Source organism: Liolophura sinensis, chromosome 4 (genome assembly GCF_032854445.1).
Source record: "Liolophura sinensis isolate JHLJ2023 chromosome 4, CUHK_Ljap_v2, whole genome shotgun sequence".
Classification (NCBI taxonomy): Eukaryota; Metazoa; Mollusca; class Polyplacophora; order Chitonida; family Chitonidae; genus Liolophura; species Liolophura sinensis.
This window is the reverse complement of record NC_088298.1, coordinates 2,725,067-2,738,510: the sequence shown is the minus strand read 5'-3', so window position 1 is coordinate 2,738,510 and position 13,444 is coordinate 2,725,067. Positions and strand designations below refer to the sequence as shown.

At 39.3% G+C, this 13,444-nt stretch overlaps 1 protein-coding gene across 1 annotated transcript; it reads right to left on the bottom strand.

Annotated features, from left to right (window-relative positions):
• Positions 1–1,898: 1,898 nt before the first annotated feature.
• Positions 1,899–11,579, bottom strand: LOC135464954 (ganglioside GM2 activator-like). The gene is made up of 4 exons (XM_064742543.1): positions 11,452–11,579; positions 5,459–5,660; positions 3,998–4,205; positions 1,899–2,271 (listed from the first exon to the last, which is right to left on the bottom strand). The coding sequence occupies exons 1-4, from the start codon at positions 11,528–11,530 to the stop codon at positions 2,176–2,178; spliced, it is 585 nt and encodes a 194-aa protein (XP_064598613.1). The 5' UTR covers positions 11,531–11,579; the 3' UTR covers positions 1,899–2,175.
• Between the last annotated feature and the right edge of the window lie 1,865 nt (positions 11,580–13,444).

The following is a 13,444-nucleotide window of genomic DNA, read 5'->3' as shown; positions in this document are numbered from 1 at the left end:
TCTGTGTATATCGCTTCTGTGTATATCGCCACTGTGTATATCGCCACTGTGTATATCGCTTCTGTGTATATCGCCCCTGTGTATATCGCCACTGTGTATATCGCCACTGCGAAGCAAAAGGATCAGATTGACAATAGTAAGGAAGTACATAATATAGAAAGAGAATACATAATAGCGAAAAAACGACTAGGTCGGACAAAGTGTATGTGGCACTGCAGAATGAGTTTGTCTTGGTAAGTCAGTTACACAGTTTTATGATACGAAGAGAAAGTTTATAATACATAAAATTAGACCAGTGCTCAATCGCCGCTCAGCACTGCGCTAAGTCAGACATTGTCTGATTTTAGATATCACAATAGGAAGCATATGTTTGTTTCTGTCAAACTTTTGAAGGGACGAATGACCAAACAATTAACTAAATACTAGTGCATTTATGCGGCTTAAGAAATACTAGTTACATATTTCGTTTTTTATTTGACTGGTGTTTTACGCCGTACTGAAGATTGTTTCATTTATGCGACGGTGGCATTATGGAGGGAGGAAACCCGACAGAGCCCGAGGAAAATCCGCGACCATCCGCAGGTTGCTGGAATACCTTCCCACATACGGCCGGAGGGGAAGCCAGCATGAGCTGGACTTGAACTCACAACGACCACATTGGTGGGAGGCTTCTGGGTAATTGGACAAGTACATGCGTACAGCATGACTGTGATGACATAATGATGTTCGACACGCGCGTAAGCTAAATTCTCCCCTGATCAGAAATGCATGGGTTGTTCGTTACCAGTTGCTCAAAATACAGCATCGTAACTACTGGGGAGAAGAACAGACCATACTAGACCCAATTTCTCCTCGGCACAAAAAGAAACAAAGTAAATTCACATTCATCGTTCTCGGTTTGAACTACACAGGGAAGCCAATTACAGCCTTTACACATTCTTACCATTGAAAATCGTGACCACGTGTCGATTGAGATCACGCAACACACATAGAAACTGAACTAGCTATTTCACGTCGTCGTACATACCCGACTGTTACATGACTCAAATAGAGAGGTTTGTTTACGCGTGTTTTCAGATATGGAAGCCAGATAAGAACATCATCGTACCATCTATCCATCGCCAGGCGATGGCACGAAAGCGATGGCACGATGACGCGAAGCGATGGTACATGTACGATGGCACTGTGTCATCGTGTCATCGCTTCGATGGCCATCGTGCCATCGCTTCTTGTCATCATGCCCTCGCTTCGTATCATCGTGCCATCGGTCTTAAAACAAGCGACGTGGTGCATTATGGTAGGTACATTGTATTACTATAGTCCACTTCTTTCAGCCAGTCGCCTATATTCAGAAATCTGTAAAATCAGTCACACTTGCTACCAAAATTGCCTTAAGTTAGTGACAAGTAACACCTCAAACTCTACAAATTATCATGTTGTACGTCTTTATTATTGCAAGAAAAATGCCGTTAGAATACTTTTTCCATTTCATAATGTTAAATTCCACAGGCCTAGTTCAAACACCAAGAAACCAGTGGCAAGCTGGGAAACGCGTGTGGAGAGTAATTTGTTTTAGAATCGTTGTACCAACAAACTAATGTTTTAGCGAATAGACTGCATTGTTTTCTATAACAGAATTTCTAAACATCCAACTCTAGAATTATATTGCTGTGAAATTATATACTACTACTAAAATAAAATTCACTATTGAATGTTATGTTATACTAAAACATGCGAACAATGTCAAATACGAAAAATTCACTTTCTAAACTGTATTAGATTCTATGACACTTAACTTCTGAAGTGGGTGTTTTACAAACTGACGAAAAGCGCTGCCGATATCCCGATGTTTGTCTACTTTGTAACGCGCATGCTCACTGCGGATCATGACTCGGAACATTAATTATAATGCTTAAAATGTCATTACGGTTAAAAAAAATTGCATTAGAAAGGGAGACAACCCATTGAAGAGTTAACGGCTTTAGTCAAATATGTCTGTAACTTTTACACGTCTACTTAACATAGTACAAATACTCCTTCGCGGGTAAAGATCATTCGTATTGCTGTTCGCCAGTTATGGACATTAATCTGAAATAAAGTGTCCTACGAAACCAGCAATGAAAAGACGAAGCAAAGCTTTTAACTTTAACGTGAAACTTGATCACTGTTTATTTTTTACGCTTTCCTCATGACACCAATGTTCAGATCCAAACAGGCATAATCGACTTTGCTCACTTTATCCTGAATTCTTGCAATGATGTGGTAATCACCCTGCAAATGGAAAAAAATTATCCAGTTATTATTATCGGGTATCAATTTTTTACAGAACAGCACAAGTGGAAATGCAGTTTTAAAAGAAGATGAAAAAAATGAATACTTGACATAAAGTCATAAAATATGCGTGCGCATGCGTACGAGCTCGTTTGTTGAAAGGCCATCCGTGGCCGAGGGGGTTATCGTGCTAGCGCAGCAGAAGGACTTTCACCATGGCGATCGCTGTTATTTCAAGTCCAGTTCATGCTGGCTTCCTCTCGGGTCACACGTTGGAGTCCGCCAGCAGCCTGTGGACAGTCGGGGGTTCTCCGCCGCCTGCGGAGTTTGTTATCACCATAATGCTGACAACCGCCGTATAAGTGAAATATGCTAAAGTAACACCAATCAAATAAATAAATCGTTTGTTTGAAAAACTTAACTGTATATGCATGTAGTTGTTTGATAAACTGTGAAGAAGCAAAAAATGACCAGTGTGTGGTAACAATGATCAGTGTGTGGTAACAATGATCAGTGTGTGGTAACAATGATCAATGTGTGGTAACAATGATTAATGTGTGGTAACAATGATTAATGTGTGGTAACAATGATTAATGTGTGGTAACAATGATCAGTGTGTGGTAACAAGCTATATCGCATGCGCATTTATAGCACGTACCCCACTATCAAGAACAAGAAGATCACCAGATCAACAACAATAAAAACAACGACGACGACGTCAGTCCTCCCAAAGAAAAGTGCAGAATGTTAAACGATTAAACGCAAGCAAATTGTGGGTTAGGCTTGGATGTATTACTTATGCTATGTTAACTGTGATTCTATGCACCAAAACAGACTCAAAGTCGCAAGGTCAATTCCCTAATCGACGCATAACACAAACCACCAAAGAACTGCGAAAGTATATCAAGCAGTCAACGGTTTCTAATGATGTCCAAAAGTCGCCAGGTATTTCTTCTAGGCGACTGAATGAAATCAGTATTCAAACCGTGTAACAACTAATAACAAAAACTAACAAAGTATATGAAGAACGAAAATAGGACGGAATCATGCAAAGAGAAGCAGTCAACAGTTTTCAATGATGTTGGAAAGACACAAGGTATGCTCAAGTTGACTGAGAGTAAAGGCGTCGCCTTCACTTAAGAAGCTTGGAGAGTTTGATGGAATAACCTTGACACACCAGTTTTTGCTTGTAAAAGGCTACAGCAATATAGCCACCCTGACGCAGCTACATTAATGCTTATAAAGGTCACAGCAATGTATAGGATATTACATGTATATGTTTCCAGCATCACTGGAAACTACAGACCACTTCTACTTCCAAGGAAACAATCTTAAAATTATTATGTGCTTCAAAAGGTTATGGGGAAAATTTTATCAATTAAACTAGTCGTTGAGAATTTAACATACAATATGAAAACAATGGAAAGGATCACATAATATATCCATTTTAGTCTGCGTTCTTGCTGAAAATGCGAAATTTTATGATAAATTAAACTGGCATTCTTTGTTGTTTTTACAGTTTTGGTAACATAGTATCTATGCTCCTGAATCTGGTACCAATTTTCTTTTAACTTCATAGAGATTTTTTACATTTCTTTCTTTCTTTATTTATTCATTTAATAGGTGTATTAAGCCGTACTAAAGAATATCGCTTGAAAGCCTGAACCTTGATTTGAATACAAATAAATTTGTTTGCATATATAATGAATGTTATATATATACTCACATTCACTAGCCAGTCGAACTGTTTGCCAGGGTTGGGGATTGTGTAGTTGAATGCCTTGACTGAGCCTGTCTGAGGGGATGGCACTGGACACCCGAACAGATTAATATGGTTATTCTTTAACATCGTGTAGATCTGCTTGAAAATGCTGTTATCGGTGACTTTCAGGTAATTCCCCAACTCTGTGGCTTTCTCACAACCATCATACGTGCTGGAAGCATAAAATGTAAAGTGTGGGTGGGAGATGGAGAGCGAGAGTACGGAATGATGTCAGAATTACCATGAAAGCAGGAAAAAACAATGTGTAATGTTGGAATGATCGACAGTCTTTGTGCCAAAAACATTCTCTCAACTATCATACCAGCTTGGAAAAGAAAAGTGTAAAGAGTGTGTGAAGGGCGGAGAGCAAATCGTAAAACAAATGAACTGATGATAGAATATTTAAGTTGTTTATTGCAACAGATTTTTTCGTACATATAATGGCCGTCAAATTTAGGAGTAAAAATAGGTGGGCCAGGAGAAAACCAGCACTGGTGCCAGGTAAACCTCAGGACTGAAACGCGCACAGAGGAATACTCTAGAAATATAATTAAGGACGTACAACATAGAGTGCAAAAACAGAGCAGCGACTACTGTGTGATTGACGTACAGCATAGAGTGTAAAACCAGAGTAGCGACCACTGTGTGATAGACGTACAGCATAGAATGCAAAACCAGAGCAGCGACTACTGTGTGACTGACGTACAGCATAGAGGGTAAAACCAGAGCAGCCACTAATGTGTCATCACATTTAACATACAACATTAAAACAACGGAAAGGTTCACATGATGTTTCCATTTTCGTCTGCGTTCTTGCTGAAAATGCCAACTTCTATTATAAATTAAACTGGCATTCTTCGTTGTTTTTACACTGTTGATAACATAGTATCTATTATCCTGAATTTGGTACAAATTTTCTTTTAACTTCAGAGAGATTTTCTACATTGATTTGTTTATTTATTTGATTGTTGTTTTACGCCGTACTCAAGAATATTTCAAGGCGGCCAGCATAATGGTGGGAGAAAACGGGACAGAAGGTTGCTGGCAGACCTTCCTACGTGCGTCTGGAAAGGAAGCCAGCATGACCTTGACTTGAACTCACACCGACCACACTGGCTCACACCGACAGAGAGGCTCTTAGCGCGCTAACCAACTGAGCCATTTCCTACATTGCTCTTCAGAATAAATGTCAGTTGAATTGAAGACGACTTGTAGTTTTAGCGTACAACGAGGGGTTGTTCATTAAGCTTGATTTTTTTCATGATAAAGTGGCTTAATGTTGGAGGTGAACAGTGTGGTGTCGGGTGGGTTAGGGTAGGTCTCTGATCTAGTCAGAAATGTAAAAAGCATGGTCAAATAGAATATGACTGTCTAGTGGTTATTCGTTACGGAAGGTACTTTGAAGACTTCTGTAACACTACTTACCAGCTGCCGATTTCGTTGAGGCAAGGGACTTTGACGTAACCGAAGAACCCCAGGTTTTTCTCGACCTCGAGGATGAGGTTAACATTGTTGAGAGGCTTGCTTAAACTGGCGTCGAATGAGAGGGTGAGCGGCCCCGGGACAGTCAGAGGGAGGGGCGAGACCTTGATATTGGAAACGGCCAGAGCCCTGTTAGCTGCGGTCGCTAAGAACGATGACAGAGAACAGTGTGCATGAATACTAGAAAATATAGAAAATATCCGTTCAATTTTGGGGCAAGTACAAACCAATTATTTACTGATTTACTTGATCAGTGTGTAACCTTTCATTTTTCACAAAGAACCTTAGATTTTCACACTTAAAGCAAACCACCTAACTGCAGGCTATTGAAATGAATAAGTGGTTGAGGTCTGACGCGACATTTCTGACTCAAACATTTGTGCTTGTACTTGTGCTGACATTCACCCATCTTCGCTGGATTTAAAGGAAACCACAGACTCTCCAGATGGTACGTCTTATCTGAACCTATATTTGTACAAAGACCGAAACGGTTTCCTCTTTCGCAGACTTTACGATAAGAGGGATAGATTCAATGTTGATATTGTAAGCTATCGTTCTGCATATCGTGTGTACATATCTCGCCTTGTAGGGTTTGTTAGATGTTGCATGTTGTGTGACGATTTCAATCAACGTCACAAGTTGTTACTGCAACGTCCCAAGTTGTTACTGCAACGTCACAAGTTGTTACTGCAAAAACTAGGTTACTCCATCAAACGCCTGCACTCCAAGTTTCTTAAGTTTACAAGTATAACTCATATAAGTAAGTATGGACAGAGCGTCCAGAATCTCTGGAACTCTTCTTCGTGATTGTGTTTGATTTCACTTAACTCGTAGTCAGGGGTGTATATTCATCGTGTTGAGTTAGCTCGCCGGGTTGGATATATGAACAGTTGCAATTAAAGCGCAACTGAGATACATATTTTGTTATCGACAACTGACATTCTAGAATGATACACGATTTGAATATTGATTTCAATTAGCCGCCTAGATTTGCGTCCTTTCGAACATCATTGAAAACTGTTGATTTCTTGTCTTTGCATGATTCCGTCCTATTTTCGTACTTTGTATACTTTCTTAGTTCTTTGGTGGTTTATGTTATACGTCGTTTTTGGGAAATGGCTTTGCGATTATTGACCTCGATAATTACTGATGTCTGTTTCGACGCATTGACTTTCTACGGCAACCTAAAGACATGACTGGAGAAACCGAACATAGAATATTAGCCGTCATCTTCAACCAATACATAGCCGTGATGACAACACAGCATTTGAGTAATCCTAGACCAAGTATATGATACATAATATTATATTGCAATTAACACCTCACTTGATAGTTTGTTCTGCCTACTTCCGCTCATACCATGATGCCAGAGACGAGCAATTCGCTACCATTTAAGCATTTACATGAAAAGCTAAAATAAAACCCTAACTGAGGTAAATTGAAAATCGGTCATATTTCACCTGTTTCGTGTGACCATTTGCCAACAATCACACTATTTTTTTTATCTATATGAATTCTTAAATAAGGCCACCGGATATTTTGCCCTATCGAAGATTTAGGGCGACAAATTCGTGACGATGTCTAAAATCTAACCATAAACATATTAAATTTTGGCGCACCATGATCAAAAGTGTCCACAAATCTTTTCACTCAAAGTTAAATAGATCATTCGTGACTATCTTAACCTTGATACACGTTAAAAGCGATGGGAATCACCTGTTCCACCCTCCACGGTTGCCCTCTTTCTTGTATGCCCTTATCTTCACCAACGTACCAAGGCTCCTATGTCTAGTTCCTAACCTGCCAGAATCGCCTACAATATAGCTTATCTGTGGATATAATGGCGAACGGGAGTGTCAGGACAGGCTTTGTGCGCTGAGAAAAAAGCCAGAAGGTAAAACCTGCTTGAAGTCCTGCTCCCATATCTGTCAAACGTTTTAAGACTTTCGTCAAAAAACACAGCTAGCAATTAAAATGTATTGCTCTGGAAAGTTTAAAATGTGTACACTGATTCCTAACCGCACGACGACGTATTAACCACAATTTTAGTTCTTTCCTGTTCTTAATTGGCTTGTTAAAGCAATTCCAGTTCATAACTTAAGTTACTTAATACGAACCCCCGGGGCGCTCTAGAATGTTGGATTGCTTTACACACAGAGAATAAATTTACAAATATATTGACTGGGTCTTAAATATGGACTAAATGTTCAGGCCCCGAAATTACGAAGTGACCTTAGACATAGTTCAACATTTTAATCATTAAATTCCGTACTTTCCTGTCCGTTGTTTTAGCTGAAATTTGTCGTACAATAACTTACCCCAAATTTACGTTGTCAAGCAACATTTTAACCTGGTTACACCAGAAATAACAATTTTAAATTCATGTAAAATTTTGAATGCAGTCTATGATCGCTTCGTGATCTAGGGGCCAGAGTAGTAGCGCTGTACTACATAATGGGTTCTAATTTCGCTTAATCCATGCGACAAGCAGATGTCTACATGTCGTTTTTTCCCTGAATAAAATCGACATGTTGCCTAGGAACATATGCGTGAGTGAGACACCTTTTTGATTAATGCCTGCTACCACGACTTCTACGCTGATTAAATTTACATTTCTAAAACATTCCTTGCTTTTCTCCGGTCATCATTGAAAACTATTAATGAATGCTTTTCTTTCTTCATATACTTTTTTTAGCTCTTCAGTAGTTCTTGTTGGAAATAGGTCTTGCGATTATTGAACTCGCGTATTAATGCGTACGAAACTACATATAAATCAAAAAGTCAAACTCAATTTACTGTTGCTTATAGCATGTTTTGACAAACAGCTACAACATGCAGCAGCATGTCACCAGCTGACATTAGAGTTATGTTGTTGCTGCTCTGTCCACATGCGCCGCACACGTAACTTCCGTTTTAGAAATTAGTTTATTAATCGTGTATATTTAAACTGATTAACGTGGTCGCGAGCCTTATGTTTATTTAAAAGCATTTAGAAACGACTGCAGCTCAGTCGAAATTCACTGGTCTTGTCATTTCAGTGGTCACGTGCTAGCTAAGATATGAATAATATTGCAAACTTGAAGTTGCAATATATGGGAATTAGTTCACTGTCCTGTTCTGTGTTATATGTGGTATATGTAGGCGCAATGTTATCTTCTGAGGACAATGTAATAATTTGGATAATTTTCTAAAGTAATTCCACCCAGAGCTGTGTAGTCTAGTATTCTTCCTTGCTATTGCTATGACGATTTGTAGGCAAACTGGTAACGTAATACGCAAGTATTTTATGAGAGTCAAGCCAGCTTGGACCCGAGTTGCTATTTATGGTAAAGTTATCCAACTGGTGTCTGGTCGCTGGTGAAACACAAACACTCTCCAATATGAGGGCCTCCGTGGTCGAGGGGGTTGGCACGCCAGCGCGGAGCAATAACCCAGGAGCCTCTGAGTTCAAGTCCAGCTCATGCTGACTTCCTTCCCGGCCGTACGTGGGAAGGTCTCTTCCGTTTTCTCCCACCACATCCCTGGCCGCCGTCGTATAAGAGAAATATTCTTGAGTACGGCGTAAAACACCAGATAAATAAATAAATCATTCCAATACATTAAATTAGTTAATCCATTGGTGTCCCATTGGCGTGTTTCAAAATATTGACTAGCATTATGCTAGTAGGATGCAATGGTTACACAACAGGTCATCCGGATATTTGTGTGTTTTTTCTTCGGGACAGCTACCAAATATACCACATCTCTTCCGATTCGATGATCTCTCTGACCACCCGATTTCATATGAGAAGAGATGGTGTCATTTTAAAGAGGTGATCATATACTTTGTAATTCTAGATCTCTTACAAAAAATGGGTCAGGGGCTCTTTTATAATGGTCTTTGAGAAGTTTAGTTTTAGCCCATTATCGAAGTATTGGACTCATCTTTGTGGTAATATTACCTATAATTCGGGAGATTGACAGAGAAAAATTCACTTGGCTATATCTGGCTTGGTTGGTTAATATGGAGTAATATGTACTGTTAAACAATGGTAGGAAATATTCCAGTTGATATTTCAGGAAAATATGATTGCATCAAATGAATTTGAATGATTAAGGAATTCAGCTAGACTGTTCACGATGCCTCACGATATTCCTAAAAACAGAATAACACAGTTGAAGCGTTTCGTATAACATGCACGTAAAATGTTACGAAACAGACATGCGCGTACCAGCCGTCAACCAGTATGGGCGGCCCAGGCCTATAACCGCAAGCCCAATTCCCAAAGGACGTCAAACACAACCACCGAAGAACTAAGAAAAGTAGAAAATTTGGACTGAATCATGTAAAGAGAAGCAGTCAACAGTCAACGAAGTATGTTCTAGGCGAATGAGTGAAATCAGTATTTGAAATTGTGTTTGAATGAGGTGCATTGTGAAATTGTCATTTGAAATTTGTTTGTCCATTTTACCGATAGCACAAAAAAACCTGGCATGGTAAGCCAGGAAATCCGCCCAGTGCAAAAAAATGTGCTCCTCGTTAATTGAACCTGATCATGGCTGCGAATGACAGCTGCTGACATAGTCGTAAGGCTTCTTGTTTTTTAAATTCTGTTTTACTCTTCTTTTCCTGTTATATGGTAAGCATGCGACTTATAAGGCTCCACACAACCACTGAACCAATGTATAGGTCATGAAATCGAAAAACGGCAGCCTGATCCAGTCACACTGAAATATCTTTTTCTTTTTGCATTAGACACTGTGGAGAGGGGAAAATCACTGCACCACAAATGTAACTTTCTGAAAAATTCTTGAGCACGCAATTATGCACCAGTGAGTTAAATAGGTATATAACAAATGTTCAGCTTTATACTTCCGCATAACATGTTAATGTTAATGACAGCTACAGAACCACATGTGCTCTCCACGAGGATTCACGTATGATTTCGCTTAAGTATTATCCATTCTAATTCATGGTCACACTTATTTAATGCAAGACAGACTGTATCTTTACCCACACGACCTGTTCTCCACAGTGAATGCTTTAGTCCAGTGAAGGATACCTGGCAGACTATGGCAAAAATACGATTTTCAAACTTGCCAAAATATTATAAAACTGATGAGATTATAAAGTTTATTTATTACATATGAAGACTAACGTTAACCAAAATGAAACTTTTACAGCACGTAGAAGTACATACATGAAAGTTTCAGTAAATAAATATTTTTCTGGTTAACGTTGATCTTCATACTGTAAATTAAAGACACAGTTCCTCGTTTGAACTAAAAACTGGCGGTTTTTGATCTTGTGTACATTTTTGGCGGTTTATTTATTTCATCTCTTTTATGGTCATAAAACTTTTGTGGGTGATTCGACCAAGCTTTATACTTCTGATTTGGAAATTTACAGCATTGTTATGGGATTTTGAGATTTGCATTTTCTTATCATACCTCTCTGGGGCCGCTTTCCCGCCTTACCGTACCAGGTCACGACTAAACTTGTATCGATTCCATGATCAGATGACTCCGTCGGTGCCACTGTTAAACTATATATCTGTTTAAAGATTTTGGATATCAATGGCTGTGGATAATTTACACAGAATATCCCTATACATTTCTTATTTATTTTTTTTTTGTATTTTATTCCATGTTATTAACGCCACAATTAAGAACCTTCACTCAAACGAATTCAGTTAGTTTTATGGGTGGCAGAAACCTGAGTGTTCGGGGGTTAAACCACCGACCTTAGGCAAGTTACTGATAGACATTCCCACGTCTGCAGTGTACAGATATGCACTGCATATTGATGGAAGTCTGTAACTAAAGTCGAACTGTGAGACCCCACGGCTACTTAATATCCTCACATGCAGTGAGATCTGGGGACGTACAAATTGCCTGTCCAAGGCCGAATTTGAGCCCGCACCTTTTACATTTGCGAATAGTATGACATAACTCACTGCAATCCTTCCATTTGAACGTATCACTGACGGCCAGAGTGTAGCTCAGGGTTAACGACAGCACAAGAAATCTCAACATGATGGCACGATATCAACTGTCCTAAGCCTTCTCTCCTGAACTGCAATGGGGAAAGTGACACGTGTCTTCAGCCCGGGGGTTATAAACCTTGTTTATCTGATTCTATGTAGATATGGAACAACGCGATATTGGCAGATCTGAGGTAGCTTATATGGGTGACAAATTTATACGTCGAAACAGTCATTCGTATACTAGCCGTCAACCGATAAAAACATTCCACCTCAATAATCGCAAAGCCAATTCCCAAAAACGAAGTGTTACACAACCACCAAAGAACTAAGAAAGTATACAAAGTACGCAAATATGACGGAATCACGTAAAGAGAAGCAGCCAACAGTTTTGAATGATGTTGGAAAGACACAAGGTATGTTTTTGGCGACTAAGTGAAATCAATATTCAAATCGAGCACCATGCTAGAATATCAGCTGTGGATAACAAAACATGTATCTCAGCTGCGCTTTGATTGCATCTTTTCCAGCTATATATTCATCTAATTCAACATTATGAATATACTGCCCCTGACCCCGGTCTCGTTTTTCAAATGGTTTCAAAAGTTATCCAAGACGGTACACAACTGTTCGCCAAAACACACAGTGCTGTGTCGAGTCCAGCTCATGATCGCTTCCACTCTGGTCGAGAGTGGGAAGCTCTGACAGCAGCCTAAGAATGATTGTGTGTTTCCCCCGGGCCCTGCCCGCTTTCATCCCACTATCATGCTGGCCACAATCGTATAAGTGAACTATTCCTGAGAACGGTGCAAAACACCAGTCAAATCAAAACAGATATTAGTATACCAGCCTCCAACGAGAATATTGGTGTTCCAGGTCAGTATTTTATTTCTTTCTTTCTTTCTTTATTTAATTATATGAATGGGTTTTACGTCGTACTCAAGAATAATTCAAGAACAGACGCTTCCATGCTAATAAAGAACAATGACTGATTCCACAAAGCGATTTTTGACTTCACCTTATCTTAACATAACCCTTCCACATGCTCCTTGAAAGCATATTTTAAAACTATCTTTGTGGAGTTCTATTCCACAACGCATTTTGTGAAAGATAAAGGTTACCTGAAAAGGACTTTAAAATGAAAATTAAGGTTTTCTGGAAAACGAAAAGAATCGACAAAAAAGCATCATTGCTGAGGGATATTTTATGTTGCATTATCACCCCCCCCCCCCTCTATTTTAGGCACACTTTCCGTCAATGGTCGGCAATGCTAGGAAATAACGTCATCAATGAGTATGCTGGGAAGATGGGAGCAGCCTAGCGTCCCTATTGAGACTCTAGCCCAACTGGGATATCTTTGTTCTGACAATTACGAGTTTAAACCCACTTTTAAACCACAGGAAGAAAAGTGAGAAACTTTTTTTGTACATTTATATACTTTGAAAACACAACATTTGTTTATGTAACCCGAATAGTGCGTATGCTCAGACAAACATACCATGTATAAAGATGTATCCAGTTCAGAGCATTATCCCGTTGTAGTTTGTCGACTCATTAATCTGTTTTCATTGCGTAATGGTTATCTTTTAGTTCGTACCTTTGTTTTGTCATATTACGTTTTGCGTTTTCAAAGTGTTCAGGTATATGCTAGGACGCATAGTGTATGACCCAAGAGGTTCAAACTGTGTTACATTTGTCTTGAGATACCACAGGAGTTCATCTGAGCAGATTGCCGAGAAACGAACACCGCTTCGGTGACCTAACGGTTAGAACGTCCGCCGCAAAGTTTGGAGGCCCGGAATCAAACCTGGGTCGGATCATACCAAACACTATAATAATGTGACATGATGCTGCCACGTTTGACAAAATTTAAAACCTCCTCATTATGTTTAGTTTCTGGTACTGGGATTTGAAATTTTGACACATTTGTCTTAAGAAGACATTTTGTGGTGGTCAAAGCCTTAAT

Bases quoted from the DNA above. Each gene is read 5' to 3' on its own strand.
- LOC135464954 (XM_064742543.1), bottom strand. From the start codon at position 11,530: ATGTTGAGATTTCTTGTGCTGTCGTTAACCCTGAGCTACACTCTGGCC. The intron at 5,661-11,451 runs GTGAGTTATGTC...CATCGTTCTTAG, and splicing joins GTTCAAATGGAAGGATTGCA to CGACCGCAGCTAACAGGGCT. The intron at 4,206-5,458 runs GTAAGTAGTGTT...TTATGCTTCCAG, and splicing joins CTCAACGAAATCGGCAGCTG to CACGTATGATGGTTGTGAGA.